Genomic DNA, 16739 nt, shown 5'->3' with positions numbered 1-16739 from the left:
TGTATTTCTAAAGCGACAGGTGGGAAAAGAAATTCAAAGTTGTCTCAGCCGAAAATGAGTGATTTTTCAAAATAAGTTTAAGTCAGTTTTTCCTTACAGAAATTAATTCATCCTTCTTTGTGTGCAGTCAGCATATTTTTCAGAAGATTGTTCAATTTTCTTTGCTTTATTACTGTATAATAATTCCTAACAGATTACATGCAGTGTTGTAAACATTTTTCCTTTTTCTTTTACGTTCAGTAAACAGTGAGAGTTAATTTTTGTTGAAAAATATAATTACATATTGTAGCGTTATGTACTGCATTGTATGCTGTGTATATACTATACATATTGTATAACCACTTTACAATTGAACGTCGAAATCCCGAAAGTCTAAATTCCGAACGCACTCCCCATGAAATTTTAATAAATCTTCATTTCTGTTTAGTAAGCAATAAGAGTTAATTTTTGTTAAAAAATATAAAACGCACTTCTATGAAGTTTTAATAAACTTTCATTTCTCTTCAGTAAAAAATGAAAATTAATTTTTGCTAAATTTTGTTTCAAAAGTAATCACAACTTGTAGCGTTATTCACTCTATTGTATAAAAATGTATATGCATATTGCAAAACCACTTTTATTAAATGACATACTATTTTCCTAAATGGTATTTTCTTGGTTATTTTCGAAAATCCGAACAAATTAAAAATATGCATTGCCTAATGACTGTAATTAGTTTGGATTTATGACGTTCTGCTGTATTTGATTAAATGTCATACTATTTTCCTAAACGGTATTTTCATGGTTATTTTCTTAAATCCGAGCAGTTTGAAAATATGAACTACCCATGGCTCCAATTAGTTCAGATTTGTTACGTACTACTGTATTTGATTAAATGACCTACTATTTTCCTAAACGGGCTTTTTTGTTATTTTCGAAAATTTGAACTACCTATGATCCCCATTAGTTCAGATTTTTGACATTCTACTGTAAAATGTTTCACGTTTTAAAAGCATTTGCTTTTATTGCACTTGCTCTGCTGTGGTATTAGCTTGCCTAAGTTTTTCAAGTGTCAAAAACATAAATGGATAATTGCAATTATAAAACTAATTGTTAATAAATATTTTCCTCGTGAATAATCACTTATGAGAAATTTTTTCCCGTTATATCGTTCTAGAAATAAGCGAATCTCGTTATGTTGAACTCATAATGTGTTTTAAAAGTGAGGAACAATATAAGTTTCTATGTAGTTTTTAATTAAGTAGCATTTTGATTCAGCTACATTAAAGAACAATCTTTCATGATTTAGCGTAGCGTAAAACATCAGTTGTACCCTAGATAGAACTGAAAGACATGAAATGAGCTTCCGTGATTCCCTCTCGGTTTCTAAATAAATCCAAAAATTCACGTGACAGAGACCAATTTACTTCGTTCGATCGGCTGAGGCGGAAAAATGCTACCAGATCACTTGTTGCTTATTCCAGGAGCTAGTACAGATATTGGTTCTTCAAGTCTTATTTACATGAGTTAAAAATTATATGGGCCATCGACTTCACTCACTTAGTTCTTAACGGTCCATGGTTGGGAACTGCAACCTTCCAAAAAGGAGACTATTCAAGACAGTGTGCATGTCTTGATTAGGAAATATCCATGAAATATCTTGTCCGAAGACAGTGTCCACATACAAGGTGTTTCAAAAGGCAATGAACTAGATTTATATAAAAACTTGTGTTCGAAAATGAAACTACGATCGTTAAAGGAATCGCTATTGGATTGGCAGAGGTGGATCAGTAGTATGATCACCGTATTCCCCCGACCTGACTCCCCTGGAAATCTACCTGTGGAGACACCGATGTCCATGGTTTAGGAGGAGTCCGTAATGTCGGATGTAAATCTCATCGCCAGGATGACAGAAAAGGTGGTATGTGTCCGTGACACTACAGGCCAGTTCGAACTAAAGCCCCTATAGTGGAGGAGCCGACGCATCCGCCATTTTGGAGCAAACTTGATCTAGTGCTTCGCAGCGATAGCATTGCTGCTGATGGCCACATTTCTCTAGCATACGTTAAATTGAGTCTAATGGGTGGTTGTTCGGCTGTTAATTGTGCAAACAGCTCCAAAAAAAGGATTTCAGCTCTTCAGATTTCCAGCAGATGCAGAAAGAAAAAAGAAATGGATAATTAATAGCCGACGAAGTGACTGGCAGCCTGGAAATGGAGCTCTCTTGTGTGAGGTTAATATCGATTTATTTCTCAAGATTTTACTATCATTACGTTATGAAGGCTCTGTGTTCTTTGCTAACATGTTGCAGTATTCTACGGAATGTCTTTTATTCTGTATTTCCCTGTTGTGAGATGACTACGATTGCTCCCGCTTACTCCAACATAGCGGTTGTGAAACGCGCATTGTGGCAAATGGAAAACAGTTTGAACATCTGCTGTAATGTAATCACAACTTTCTATTATAAAACCACATTAATACCGTTGTCGACATCCTTTTTTAGCCTACTTTCCCAGTAAAAATCAGAGAAAGAAGAAAAAAGCATGAAAGAAGGCTTAATACATCTTAAAAATATCCCAAAAACAAAAAAAAGTCAAAAATAAATAAAATAGTTAGATAAATATTGAAAAATTAAAAATTGGAAAGTAGGGTATTGAGATGGGGGAAAATGTCTGTCGGTCTGTCTGTCTGTCGGTCTGTCTGTCTGTCTGTCGGTCTGTCTGTCTGTCTGTCTGTCGGTCTGTCTGTCTGTCCCCCCCTAATAACTTTTGAATGAATAGTCCGATTCGAACAATTTTTTTTTTGTTAGAAAGATCTCGGCGAGGACATCTCATTCCCATAATTCATTTTTTGATTTGAACAATTTTTCGTTCAATTTTGAACAGTTCAAATCTCTTAACATTAGCGCCTAAGGGAAAACTGAAAGTCAATATAGATTCCGAACTTAAAAACGGATTTACTTCAAACAAACTTTGTTGGAAATAGCTCTTGACGACCTACTCCCGACTCTGACTCCGAGAATTTAGGGGCACCTGACACCGACTCTGACTCCTGTTCCCGACAATTAATCAGACTCCGACTCCCCGACTTCGACTCTGACTTCGTAGCTTTGGCAAACATTTATACACGGAGGACAAATGACTGACTCCGATTCTTGGATATTCGACTCCGACTCTTTTATCCCAAAATGAGATTGACTCCGACTCCACTGCTGTGGTTTTAACTGTGAAATAATTATTGTTGATATGATTTGTTTTTATTTTCACGCTAAAGTTTTAATTTAGGTATTTAGTTTTCGGTGAATAAACTCGAAAAATATGCGCAGACGATTTTTTTTTTTTTTTTTTTGACAATGAAAATTATTTCTTTAAGTTGACATTTTATTGTTTTTTTTTTATTTTGGTAAGTGCATTAATTCGTTTAAAAAATTATTTTTGGCAACAGGGGAAAAAGAATCGATTTTTTTTATATGATGTATTTATTTTAATGAACTTATTATTATTATTTTTTCGTTTTGAAAGCTGTTAAAAAAATTTTTTAATGGAAAGAAGTGTATTAGCTGCTTTGTTTAAAAGGTGCTGCTATTTTATTTGTTCGTTTTTTTGAAGAAAAGTAAGGAATATTTTATTCCTAGAAATCAGCTTAAAATATTTAAAAAAATATGTTTGAAAAAATTTGCGATTTTAGCTATTTTTGAGAATATTGATCAGGTACTAGAAAGTAGTATGGGTATACGGGAAAGTAGGCTCGTCTAGTTCTAGACGGAACTTCTTGTTTTCTCCTACTCTACACCTTCCACCATCGTTCTCTAGTGATCGCAGTTTGCACTTTCAAACACAAGTTCTTGTGTAAATCTTCATCAAGATATAGCAGGCCAGCTTGTTAAGTTTGTAAATGACCTTTTGGAACGCCCTATATAATCTGGTTGATTCACAGAGAAAATTTTAAAGAATTGATATTATTGCTCTGTTACTGTGTAGTTTGCTGCAGCTACCGATATTGCCACTTAGTTCTTTCTCTATATCTTTACTGATGATTATAGCAAAAGCTATGATCATGAGTTAACTTTCCAGCGAACCTTTAAAAGCTTTTTCTCATCAAAATGATGCAATTATCATCATCAGGTTCGTCTCATCCCTGGAATCCGAAACTTCTTCAACAGAGTTACCAGCCCTAAAGAACAACAAGTATGCCTCACTCTTCGTCAAAGGGCTGATGGACGCTGGAATGCTCATTTTGTTATATTTCTTTGCTCAGAGGTGAGATACTCTTTTAAAAATTAAAAATAAATAAGTAATGGAAACATTAAGCAACCTCAATAAGGTTACTATCAGTCACATCTTCTGCGCACATCACATGTCGTCGTAAGATTTTCAGTCAGTTGTGCTTCTTCAGCAAGATCTGAATGAGGTCTGTCATTTAAATTTAGACAATAATCCATTTTGTGGTTGATTTCTACTTGAACGCAGAGTCATTAAGCAAACAAGTTACTTTTGACAGCAAGCTGATAATGCACTAACTACAGGTGAAGCAAATCTTCAGGGCCGACGAGAGGCAATTTCAGCCTTGTCAAAAACTATAGGGGCTCGGTCTTTTGGGGGGAGGGGGCGGAACCAGAGTAGTAGAGTAGTAAAAATCTTAAAAGTTTTATGGAGGGTGGGGCCTAGCGAACAAACTGATTACGGGCCCACCTTGGTCTTTGACGGCATTGCAAATCTTTTTTATACAGAAATGACAAACCAAATACTGGAAAAAAAAAAAAAAAAAAAAAAAAAACTTGTAACTCGATAAACAGCTTAAAACTCGATAGTGATATTTTTTAAGCACCGATATTTCATATAAAAATCGACGTTTTATCAGCGACTTTTCTGTTAATCAGATGTTTTCTATTTGATGCTTCCACGTTTTCGGTGGGGTATTTCTGAATTAAAAAGGTATAATCAAAAAATAATTACGATGATAGTACATATTTATGAGAACCCAGCAATAACGCAGTTTATACTAATGGTGCGACCCGACAGGTTGCAAAACATATAGATGTTCATAATTAAAACATTCTACCCAAAAGCATCGATGTTTTGAATTATCGATGTTCTAAAACATAGAACTTTTTGATGTATATTCATGCTTAATGAGCTCTACAAAATGTCAATGAACTGAATTCACAGTAATCAATTTATTAATTAAAAAAATTTTGAATTGGCAAAAAAAAAGCTAATTTTTAGAATGATAACTAATTATCAACATTCCAAATTAAATAAGTAAAAGGGATAAATAACTAAAACATTAAAAAATGCAAAAAATTGAGCCATCAATTAATCGCAATAATTACGTCTTTTAAATGTCCACCTAAATAATGCAAAAACTGAGGGTAAGTTATTTAATAATTAATGCGAATCAATTAGAGAAATTGATACATTTTTTTTCAAAGGTGATAACATGCACAAAAAAAAAAGAAGATAAAGAAAGTAAAGACGAAAAATGGAAATAAAACACATAATCATTGTTCTATTATGATCACTTCCAACGATTTTACATGGAAAAATATTACAAATTATATTCAAAACTCAAATTACATTCAAAGATCATAAACATTTACAGCGACTTGAAATGCATAGTAAGTACACATTAAAGTAAAATTATAGTCTTTTAAATCAACGACTTATTGAGAGCGAGAGAGAGTAATATGGGTTCTTAAATATATCGTACAGGAAAACTATGGCAAAAAAACTCATGTATATATTTGGGGAAAACTTTAGAGACACTTAATATTCTTTTTAACAGTCGCTGGAAAAAAAGGCTGTTAAATTTTTTGGAATGTAAGTTTGCTTCTATAGACAACGAACAATAGAAAACTCTTTTCGACGGGATAGATCTCGCAATAACTAATTATATCGCAATAACATAAAGCTTTCATCACAACTGTAAACACATTAACTTTCTAAAGGTTATTTTTGGTTCAAATATGAAACATTGACACCGGAAAAAATATCGAACGTACACAACGATGTTAGAAAAAACATCAATTCTCAAACATCGATGGTTTTACAAAATTATAGAAGTTTCGAAAACATCGGCATCTCTGTCGCACCACTAGTTTATGCTGGTCTACTTTTCAGTGACAGCAAAAAAAAAAAAAAAAAAAATCAATTGGGGATACCTGCAAGTGCGTCTACTTCGTGCTACAATATATCTGTTAACTTTTGGGCTGAGTAACGAATATCGAACTGAAAAGTAAGCTACAAAAAAATTTGACAGCGCAAACTTGTAGAACATGTTATCTGTTGTTGTTTTTTTTTAATTTTAATTATTATTATTTTATTTTATTATTTTTTTGCCTTCTTTTTATAATCATGTATTTTATTTCTCAAAAAGGTGTTTTGTGTGTGTGTGTGTGTGTGTGTGTGTGTGTGACAACGTCAAAACTACCTGAATAGTTTATCAAGTTTCATATTTAAGGCATCATTTCAAAGATTTTTTTCACCGTTTTCGGCAAAAAATAAACAGACAGCTCACATTGGGATGATTTTTGAGAAAAATCGGTTTATTCTGGTTTTTATAAAGTATTGCTTTAATGGTATATCGCCAACGAAAATGAGTTAAAGTGTAGTGCTGAAAGTACAAAAATCGTGGGTTCGATCCCACCATGGGTTTTGTCGTTTCTAAATGACTTTTTTTCTCTAATCTTTAAATTTAATCTTTAATTCTCATTTACAGGTTTGGGCCTCGTATTGCTCATGCCACATTTCTCATCTTTGGAGGTACTCTATGCATCGGATCTGCAGTAGTCGGCTACAGTGCTCATTTACGTAAGCATACCCGCCCATTATTTAAGGTCTAACCACGAGAAATTGACACTGCAGTAGTTGACACTTAAAAATAAAAACTGAAATAACAACCGAAATTATAAAATTATACAAAAATAGAAAAGTTATAATATATGTTTAATTTTGCAGTGCTTACCTTTTCAGCTTACTTTTAGATGATCTTTTGGTGCTTGTGTTTTTATACTAAACTTATTTTTTTCTTTATAAATGGCAGCTACTAGTTCAGTATCAACTACTAGTGCGGGTATCAAATTGGTGATTTTACCTTGCACTAATTTATTAACCTTCACGCAAGTTTATACTAGTTAATGTATCCTTTAGAAACTCTGCAAAGCAAAGATTATGACGATATATTTTTCAGTTTAGTAAATTGTCAGTATTTGCATTTAGAAACTGAATTTAATTATTTTATACTTTTAATATTCCAGTTGTAGCTTGTTATGAAATGAATTTTGATAACCCTTTTAGAACAAAAATTTTGTCATCACAAACTCTTAATAAAAACTGCTACTAAGTGTAGTGTATAATTACCACCTTCAATAATATATCTTTTCACCAAAATTTCCAACGCGAAACTTTATTTCCTATACATCTCTATTCTATAAATAACAACCGATGTTGGTCAGCGTATTACATACTGTTTAATTTTTTTATTTCTTTTTCAGAGATCATCTATTTTTCATTATCATTAATGTCACCTGTACTTTCTGTGCTCGGAAAAACATGTGTTCGCTCTGTGATCGCCACAAATATATTTTTCACCATCAAAATCTTCCCTACTGGAGTCAGGTAATTTTGAACCTATTATGCTATCCTGGTATGAAATTTGACTCATAAGTAATTGATAAACGTTTTGATGCATGGGTGATATAACTTTTATTGGAAAATGACAGATGGAGAATACCTTTTATGCTCCAAAAGTTACACAATAATTGAGTGGTTAGGTAGTGAGAAGCAAAGGGATGCAAGTGGCAAAATTAAATATTTGGAGATAACCAGTTTAAATGATAGGTGAATCTCTTCTCTGTCTTGGGGCAAGAGATTGTACTAGTAGCCCTGGTAGGTGCTGTTGTATAGCATGATTTAGAAAAAAAATTCAATGAAAGTCTACCTAGGATCTGATCTTTAAACGCGTTTTACTAAAAACTTGGAAATGTGAACTTACATTCCTTTGCTTCTCACTGCCTCAATTGATCTCTTATTTCTCGCGAAATTAATAAAAATGTGAATTTTTGAAAGTGACGCAATACTTTTGGTGATATAGTGTATAATGCATCAGCTACAGTTTATTAGTACAATGCTACTACTTTGTGCTTTTCATTCTAACAACAATGATTTTTTGAGACTTTTTTTATTTCCTAATTTTTGTTTTTTTGCGGCCTTAATTTAAAGTGAATTTATAACTTAAGAAACTTTTACAAGCTAGTGTTCTGGGTCAGTTCGATTCCAGAAGTAAACGTAAATAATTAAAAGTAGCATAATACATTTTTTCTAAATGAAGTCAATTTAAATTAACATACACCAACTAGTATTTGTCGTGGAAATTTCAATAACTAATTAACGTCGAAATTTCAGGCTACGCTCTTTCAAGAAAAAAAAAAAAAAAAAAAAACTTGGTTACTATGCATTTTAGTTTCTTAAAAAAAAGGGGGGGGGAGAAAAAAAAGAAAAATGTCTGAAAGTCCCTTTAAAAAGTTTTATGTTGAATATTTCAGTATATTAACATGTCCAATTTCAGCAACCTTTGCATTCAGTACTAGAGTTTATTTTCCGTTTTTAGCTCTTTAAACACCTTTGCAGCAACCTGTACACTGAACACATCAAATTTATCATTTATGTTCGCCGATATTCATAATGACGTCAGTTAATTTATGAATTTGTATTTTTTTAAGTAAATGATAGAATGGATAACCATTTTTGTTTTCATTACTATATGATTTAAATATTTAATCGTTAAAATCACAGAAAAGAATACTACTGGACATTAAAAGTTTGTATAACATTTGGATATCGTTGAAATGAATCCGTAATAATAGGATAATACACTACATTTCCGCTTACCATAAATATCGAGTCTCTTTAGCCTTTAGACGTCTGGACTATCATCTAGAAACATTAAATAAAAAACAACAACCTTTAAGTTGCACGTATATTGATAAGAACTGCATGTGTAATTTTTATTGCCTGTAATTGCTAGAAAAAAACTGAAAATAGAAAATATTATTTTGTCCGTGAATATTATTTTGTAGTTTTTTAGTATTTTGTGTAGAACATTAATTTGTCCCATATTATACTCAATTTTTCCTGTAAATTGGAAACTTTAAATTAAAAATACAGAATTCAGCAACTAATAAATAAATATACCGTATCTTTAAACTTTTGGAACATTTTTGTATCAAAATATCCGCATACATTTGTATATGTATGTGTATGCAGAAGAGTATGAAATATTTAAACTAAAAATTGAAACATATTACTTTATTTAGAAGCATTTTTATGTAAACACGTTTATAAAACCAACTAATATCAATATCATTTGAAGCAACCATTAATGCGTTTGCAAAATTGAAAACAGCTATAAAATGCTTTAAAATGCTTGAATCTCAAACAGTAAAAGTAATGCGATGAACTAACAATACAGTGTTAGGTTAATTCGTCAAATATAAAGAAAATCTAGATTTTTATTTCGCCCTTTTCGTTCATTTTGTCCGTTTTCTTCCGTCGTTTTAGCTTTTTTACCAAAAAAGTTTTTAAAAAAAAAAGGATCCTACTTATGAGATCATTCATGTCTGTTACACTCGTGAGATTTCAAGACTAATCATCAATTATTTTTCTAGACATCTTTACTAATAATAAAGCTGGAAGTCTGGATCTCTGTGTGGATGTCTGTTACGCGCATAGCGCTTAGACCTTTCGTCCATTTTTTCATGAACTTAGGCACAAAGTTAGTTTGTAGCATGGAGGTGTGCACCTCGAAGCGATTTTTCGAAAATTCGATTTTGTTCTTTTTTCTATTCCAATTTTAATTGGAAATTTGCCCATTTTACCGAGCGAATTACCAAAACATGGACGAGCAAATCAATATAGCATATTGGCGAGAAATTCATCATCCATTTTTTGTAAATATACAGGCGAACCAAATGACCTTTTAATTTTCTACTATGGGCAAAGCCGTGCGAGTACCGCTGGTTCGGAATAAGATCAAAAATGCAGTTGCCGGTCATTTGGGGCAAAAAAAGGCTATAAAATAATATTAATATGACACTAGTAGGTTTAGGACTAACGTTGGATAACAAACCGAACACTTACTCAATGATCCATAAAACCGAAAAATGGTCGGTGGTTCCATTTTTGAAAATTAAAAATGTCCACTTAATTAAAAAAAAAAAAATAGGAAAGCCTTATTTTTACATTTGTCAAGTAAAACTTTAAAAACATGCATGTTATTAAATATCTTAAATATCTACGAGAGTAATAAATACCTTCCAATTTTTCAGAGCCGTTGGGTTAGGTACCTGTCTGTTTTGGACCAGAGCAGCTAACCTTTTGGGAGTTCATATTTCTTCTTTGGTAATGTATAAGACATATTTTTCTCTTTTTCTCTCTAGTGTCTCTTATTAAAGTGAAGTAGCCATATTTCGTCTCCCTAAGTTTCTCTGGTCTGATACTAGGTGTCGCCACCGGTGATGTATTTTCTGGCTGCATTGAAGAACATTATTTATTTGCGGAAGTTTTATGAGTCTAGTCTGCTGTATTGCTGTTTGGGGGCACTTATTCTGGTTTTTGCAAACTTCAATTTTCGTAATACCATTTTAAATGCTCTTTTTGATTTATTAAAACGTGTTTGTGTAGTTGTATTTGACACATTTGTTTGTTAAGCTCTAATCTGAATAATCTGAGGGTTTTGATGTGTTAGTTTCACTTCACGTAGAGCAGAAACCGCCATATTGGCAAATATGATGTTCCTATTTTTGTCCCCTACCAATATTGGAGTAAGAAACATCGATGCAGAATATCCTATATGCCAAAATAGTTTTTATGTAGATAAACATGGGGAAATATAGGTACGTTGCCTTTACAGTGCCTCGTGATAAACACAAAATGTGTACAGGGGCGAAGAATAAAAAAAATCGTTTGTGACGCTTGTTTGAAGGCTTGAGAAATTTATTTTATATCTGTTAATTAAACATTTTTTTAAATGCATAATTTGTGATTCTTTTCTTAATACAATTCTTTATCCTTATTTATTGTTACGATCTGCTTTCTTAGAAAGGGTATTGGAAGGGGGACGAAAATAGGATAACAATTTTCAATTATGGTAAAAAAAGTACAGATTTTACATATTTTTTAAATTGTGTTTCATGTAGTATTCAAGCTTAAATACCATGTGCGGACTTAGTTGGTGGTGTTGTCTAATTTTTTTTATTAATTGATCGTGACATATGCTACTCACGAGGCCAAAAAGCTTTAGGAGGACGAAACATGGCTACTTCTTCTTATCTCTTCTACTTAGATTACGCTAAAGTTTCTGAGTTTAGACACGTGTTTTTAAAAGGACGAAATGAAACAATATTAAATATTTTTACTAAATCAATGAATTTATAGTCATAAAATAAAAGTATATTTTATATAAAGTGTTGTATCTCGAGTTTGTACTTTTTCAAAAAAAAAAAAGTAAAATTTTCATTTTATTATTATTATGCATATTCTGTTATTGAGCACAAGACGAACAATGTTTATATTTAACGTTTTATAAGAGTATCAACCGAAATTGATTTCGTGCCAAGGAAACAAATACGAAATTAATGTAAACTTTGTTATTTCTCAATGTATTTGATGTTCCAAAAATACATATGTGTATTTTTTAAACGAATTTCTAAATAGAAAATTTTTATTTCAATGCATACACGCACACAAACGAAAAATAAAATACGAAAAAGCACAACGAACTGGACACAAATCAAAACATCAAAACAATTAGTAAAATTTTATCTCAAAATTAAAAAAAAATTAAAATAATATGTAAATAAAAAATTATTTACACAAAATTGTTTATTAATAACAATAAGTAACCATAAAAACCTCATCATGTTAATAACAGTGACATTTTTTGCCTAACATTGTTAAGTCTACGGACAACGTCGTGTTTTTTTTTTTTTGCTTTTCTACTTAATGGAACAAAAGAAGAATATTCATCAGATGTATATGGGCTTTTGTGAACTATGACAAGCTTGTTATTTTCCTTGTTGGACAGAATTTTCCAAGACACCGACTTGAGTGCGATATGTTTGAAAAGGGTGACATAGTTCAATTTGTGGTTCTCTGATTTAAAATTTTTTAAATATTTTCAAAATCCAGATTGTGTTTTTTTTTTACTATTCTAATTAGTTTTTTTTTTCTTCCAGGAAGAGAACTCGAACTATTTCTTTCCTTTGGCAATATGTGGTACGCTTTCATTGATTGGAGGATGTTTGACATCTTTTTTGCCATCTAACTTCAATCGGCCTTTACCAAATGTAGCTCTTGAAGTGGAAAAACCAATGATTCTGGAAGCTTCGCATTCCAGGAGAAAAAGACCTCGTCACCTGTGCATACCTCAACAAGGCATACTGGCTTCCATCGACACAGACGATTTCCATTTCGAAGAAGAACAAGAAAACGAGAAAAATAACACTTTACTGGAACTTAATGTTCAAGAATTCCAGAGACTACCCCAAGATCCTTCACTGGGGTTGCCTCATCCGTGCGACGTTGCAGGTCCCAGTCGATTGTATTGCCATAGCCCAGAAAAGAGTTCTATCATAGACAAGGAAGACGCCGAATCGAGACTGACAGATTTGGAAGATGAACTGAGTAAAATTTGGGACATGAACGCTGTTCGTGAAGAAGAAACTCTTTCGGAATCTTTGCATGAGTTTCGACATGGCGATGTTAAAGAACATTACCTCAGAATGAATGAGACTCGTTTTTAATGACGCCCTCAATAACGCGTAATTGCTACAATCGGCACATACGATTTCAATTTCGAAGAGCAGGAGAGCGAGAAAACTACTTTGCTGGAACTTAATGTTCTAAAATTTCAGAGACAATATCGAAGATTCCTGAATTGGTGTTAATTCACCCTTGCGACGTTGCAGGTCCCAGCTGACTGAACTGACATAGTCAAAAAAAGAATTCTGTCATCGACAAGGAAGGAAGGAGATGCCGAATCCCGATCGACAGATCTGGAAGAACTAAGGAAAATGTGGAACATAAAAGTAGTACGTAAAGAAGAGCACATTTGGATTCTTCGCAAGATTTTCGTCATGGCCTTGTCAAAGAACATTACCTCAGAATGAATGAAACTTGTTAAAGACGCTCCCAAAATTCCTGCATTAATGTTGCTTCCTCCATGCGCCGTTACAAGTCCAAGCCGACTGCACTGCCATAGTCCAGAAAAGAATTCTGACATCGACAAGGAAGATGCCGAATCCAGATTGACAGATCTGGAAGAACTAAGCAAAATTTGGAACATAAAAGCCGTATATAAAGAAGAAACTCTTTTGGAATCTTTGAACAAGTTTCCTCATGGCGTTGTTACAGAACATTACTTCGGGATGAATGAGGCTCATTTTTATAGACGCCCTCAATAACGTATATTTGTTACCACTAAGCAGACGATTACAATTTGAACGCGAGAAAAACAACCCTTTGCTGAAACTTAACTTTCAAGAACTTCAGAGACTATACCCCAAGATCCTTCATTGGTGATGCCTCATCTCTCGTCCGTGCGATGCAGCAGATCCAGATTGACTGCACCGCTGTAGCGGGACCGCCGCGAATCTTAGAGAGCCTACTCTCTAAGATTCGCGGCGGTCCCGACCAGGCCCACATCATTTTCTCCCCCTACTCTCTAAGATTCGCGGCGGTCCCGGCTGTAGTCCTTAAAAGAATTCTGTCATCGACAAGGAAAACACCGAATCGTTTCACTCATCTAGAGAAAGAACTGAGCAAAATTTAGAACGCAAACGCTCTACGTAAAGAAATTGTTTTGGATTCTTTGCGCGAGTTTCGTCGTGGTAATGTCAGAGAATATTACGTCAGAAAGAACTAGACTCATTTTTGAAGACAGTAACAGTTTCGGAGGCATAGAGTATAATTTTATCTTGTATTAGGATCAATATTTCATGAAATTTTATTAAAAATGTACTCAGAATATGTTATGTGTAAAATAAAATGTATAGACTGATTAGTGGAGTATGTTTTGTAACAAAAGAATGGGTAAACTTTAAATCTATTAAAGCAAATGAAATATAATTACATTATAGTTTCACCTCTTGCATTCTCTATATTTGCACATCATCGTCAGCTAAGTACAAATTCACTAACTATTGTTTGAATAGTACGATTGATCAATACTAAAAATAACGCTTTGGAAAATATCGAGTATAAAACTTAAGAGCTAAGATTTTACTGGCCATCGTTGAGAACATAATTGCTTGTACGTCATTCAGGTTTTTCTAGGCTAATGTTTCCCTTTACATGTCTCAAGTTTGCCAAAACTGAGATCGTAGGAGAAGTTCGGTTCAAAATTCTTTGTGGATTTGGACCTTAATCTCCACTCCTTCAGTGTAAATGAACTTAAACTCAGATTTCACCACAATGCTTTCTAGTGGTTTATCTTAGTTTTAGCTTCTAGTACAGTAGAACTCGATTATCCGAGCTAATTGGGATCGCTAGTGCCTGGGATGTCGGAAACCTCGATTAATAGAAACTTTGTATAGAAACTTGTCAGGATCGCAAATTTTTTAAATGTATATATTTCATTAAAAGTACAATAAAATATTTTTAACGGATGAAAATGAACGCATAGAAAGTAATGTTTTACAGTTAAAAAACTAAAACAGGAAAATAACTTTTAGTAAGTTTTAAAAAGTCAATTGAATTTTTTAACAATGCTAAGTTAAATACTGAAAGACTCATTTAAGAAAACGCAAATTTACAGAAAATATTTTTATTCTAAAATCGAAAGTTCACCATTTTATTAAATTTAAATTATTTTTTGTTAAAAGGGGACTATTACTTTTCTTTGAAAAATTATCGGCTCAGTTAGAAATCTCGGTTAATTGAAGCTCGGTAAACCGAGGTTCTATTATACTTCAGAATACAACAATCAAATGCCGGCTCAGGAAAGAAAATATGTGAGCCAACTAGAGAGAGAGAGAAGCAATCCTATCACATCTGAGATTAGTATCCTGTACCATGAGACGTATTATATATAGATTAAGATCAACAGATAACTTTCATACTAAACTTCTTTGAGCTGATTTGTGTTCTGAAAAAGCATGAAACAAGTCAGACAAAACGATAACCCGGCATATCCTAGATGGACCACTAATGTTCTGTAGCCCAATTTGAATAAACTGGGCCTAATTACCAGATAGGATAATTAAGTTATAACCTAGGGCCCCTGACTTTTCGAGTCTCCTAAATGACTAAAATTGTATAAGTTCTAATATATATTATTTAAGAAAAAGAAAGAAAATTAAGATTTCCTCTATTTTTTGTTTTCTTCTGCTAACTTAAGGTGTGAGTGCACCCTCACTAATTTTTTGCGCGGGTGGTTCAGCACCACCGCACCCTTGAAGTTGTCGCTGCTGATTAAACATGAGGTGTTTTACTTATATGCTTTGAGATAAAATGATTTCACTAGGGGAGTGAATTACAACTGTACAGACATTTTTTAAAATTAACCTTTAAAAAAATTCCAAGTTTATACAACTAATCGTATTTCCACATGCAAAAATTTTCAAAAGTTGTTTTCATGAGAAAGCCAGCACGATTTTCAATTTAAATCTCAAGCCTGTTGCAATGGCAAAACTACAAATGTTAAGACAATCCAAACTCTTCAGTTTGTTTTCTGAAAACGAGAGATCAGTAGCCAGAACTGACTATAATAACTGACTATTATAACCCTGTTTTGATGCAGGTGGTTATTCGCACTGAAGCGAAACAGTTATTTAAAACAGATAATGGTTGATTGTTTTCGTTTGTCAAACGGTGAGAGTTGAGATAGTAAAAACCGGACATTAAAGCGGGGGGAGGGGGGAGGGATTCATGTTAGAGCAGTGTGGGCGGGGATTCCTTGGAAATGAAGCAAGAGATTGCAATTTTCTTGACTACGAATTCTTTCGATCACGAATTCGGAGAAACTAATTTATTTTGGAAAATGCGTTTTTATTATTTTTGCAGTAAACCTCAGTTTAAGCAACTGTTTTTTTTTTTTTTTTTTTGGAGGTCAAGATTTTGTCGGAGCAGTGTGGTTTATAGAAGGAAAAAACTAAAAAATGGAGACTAGATATTACGGTGAGAATTGTCTTGAAATGGAATACTTGGCAAGTTTTCTAAAATGTTCGTCCAAACTACACAAAAGAAACCATTTATTTGCTTAAAATATTCAGTTATGCAACGTTTTGAAGCACAAAAAAGTGCAAAATACTGCAGACACGTGTTTCGGTGTTACAAGGAACACATTTTTCAATGCAAAGAAGTGTGAGCTTCTAGATGAAAAGTCATCCGAGAAAAGCAACACGATGGAACAGGAGATAGTATAAATACCAAAAAAAAAATAGAAATTAAACAAAACAAAAAAGGTAAAATGACACCTGGAGGCAAAATTTATTATATAATTCCATCAGGAAAAAAAACGTTTAAGTGATAAATTTTTCAAGAAAACCCATAAACAATGCAAATAATCCAAAAATGAAACCACTCTGAATAAATTAGCAAGAAGTTTACCAGCGGGAAAAAATATGTATGGAAGCAATGCATCAAATGGAGAAATACAGGAAAAAATAGAGTGAATGATAAACAAATTGGAATTAGTCGACCAAAAAACGAAATAAGAAAGCAAAAAATGGAAAAATCTTTTTTTCTTTCTTCTTGATTTGAATT

General features: G+C 32.9%; 1 protein-coding gene across 1 annotated transcript in view; it reads left to right on the top strand.

Moving 5' to 3' along the window:
• LOC129226642 (organic cation/carnitine transporter 2-like) overlaps positions 1-12778 on the top strand; it is a 28911-nt gene extending 16133 nt beyond the window's left edge. The window contains exons 5-9 of the mRNA XM_054861273.1: positions 4104-4238; positions 6697-6776; positions 7433-7595; positions 10304-10376; positions 12218-12778. Coding sequence (XP_054717248.1) covers positions 4104-4238; positions 6697-6776; positions 7433-7595; positions 10304-10376; positions 12218-12778 — 1012 coding nt within the window. The remainder of the gene's footprint in view (positions 1-4103; positions 4239-6696; positions 6777-7432; positions 7596-10303; positions 10377-12217) is intronic.
• Positions 12779-16739: the final 3961 nt, after the last annotated feature.

The sequence above is a fragment of the Uloborus diversus genome, chromosome 7 (genome assembly GCF_026930045.1).
Source record: "Uloborus diversus isolate 005 chromosome 7, Udiv.v.3.1, whole genome shotgun sequence".
NCBI lineage: Eukaryota > Metazoa > Arthropoda > Arachnida > Araneae > Uloboridae > Uloborus > Uloborus diversus.
Note: the sequence above shows the minus strand (reverse complement) of the source record. Positions and strands in the feature narration are given on the sequence as shown.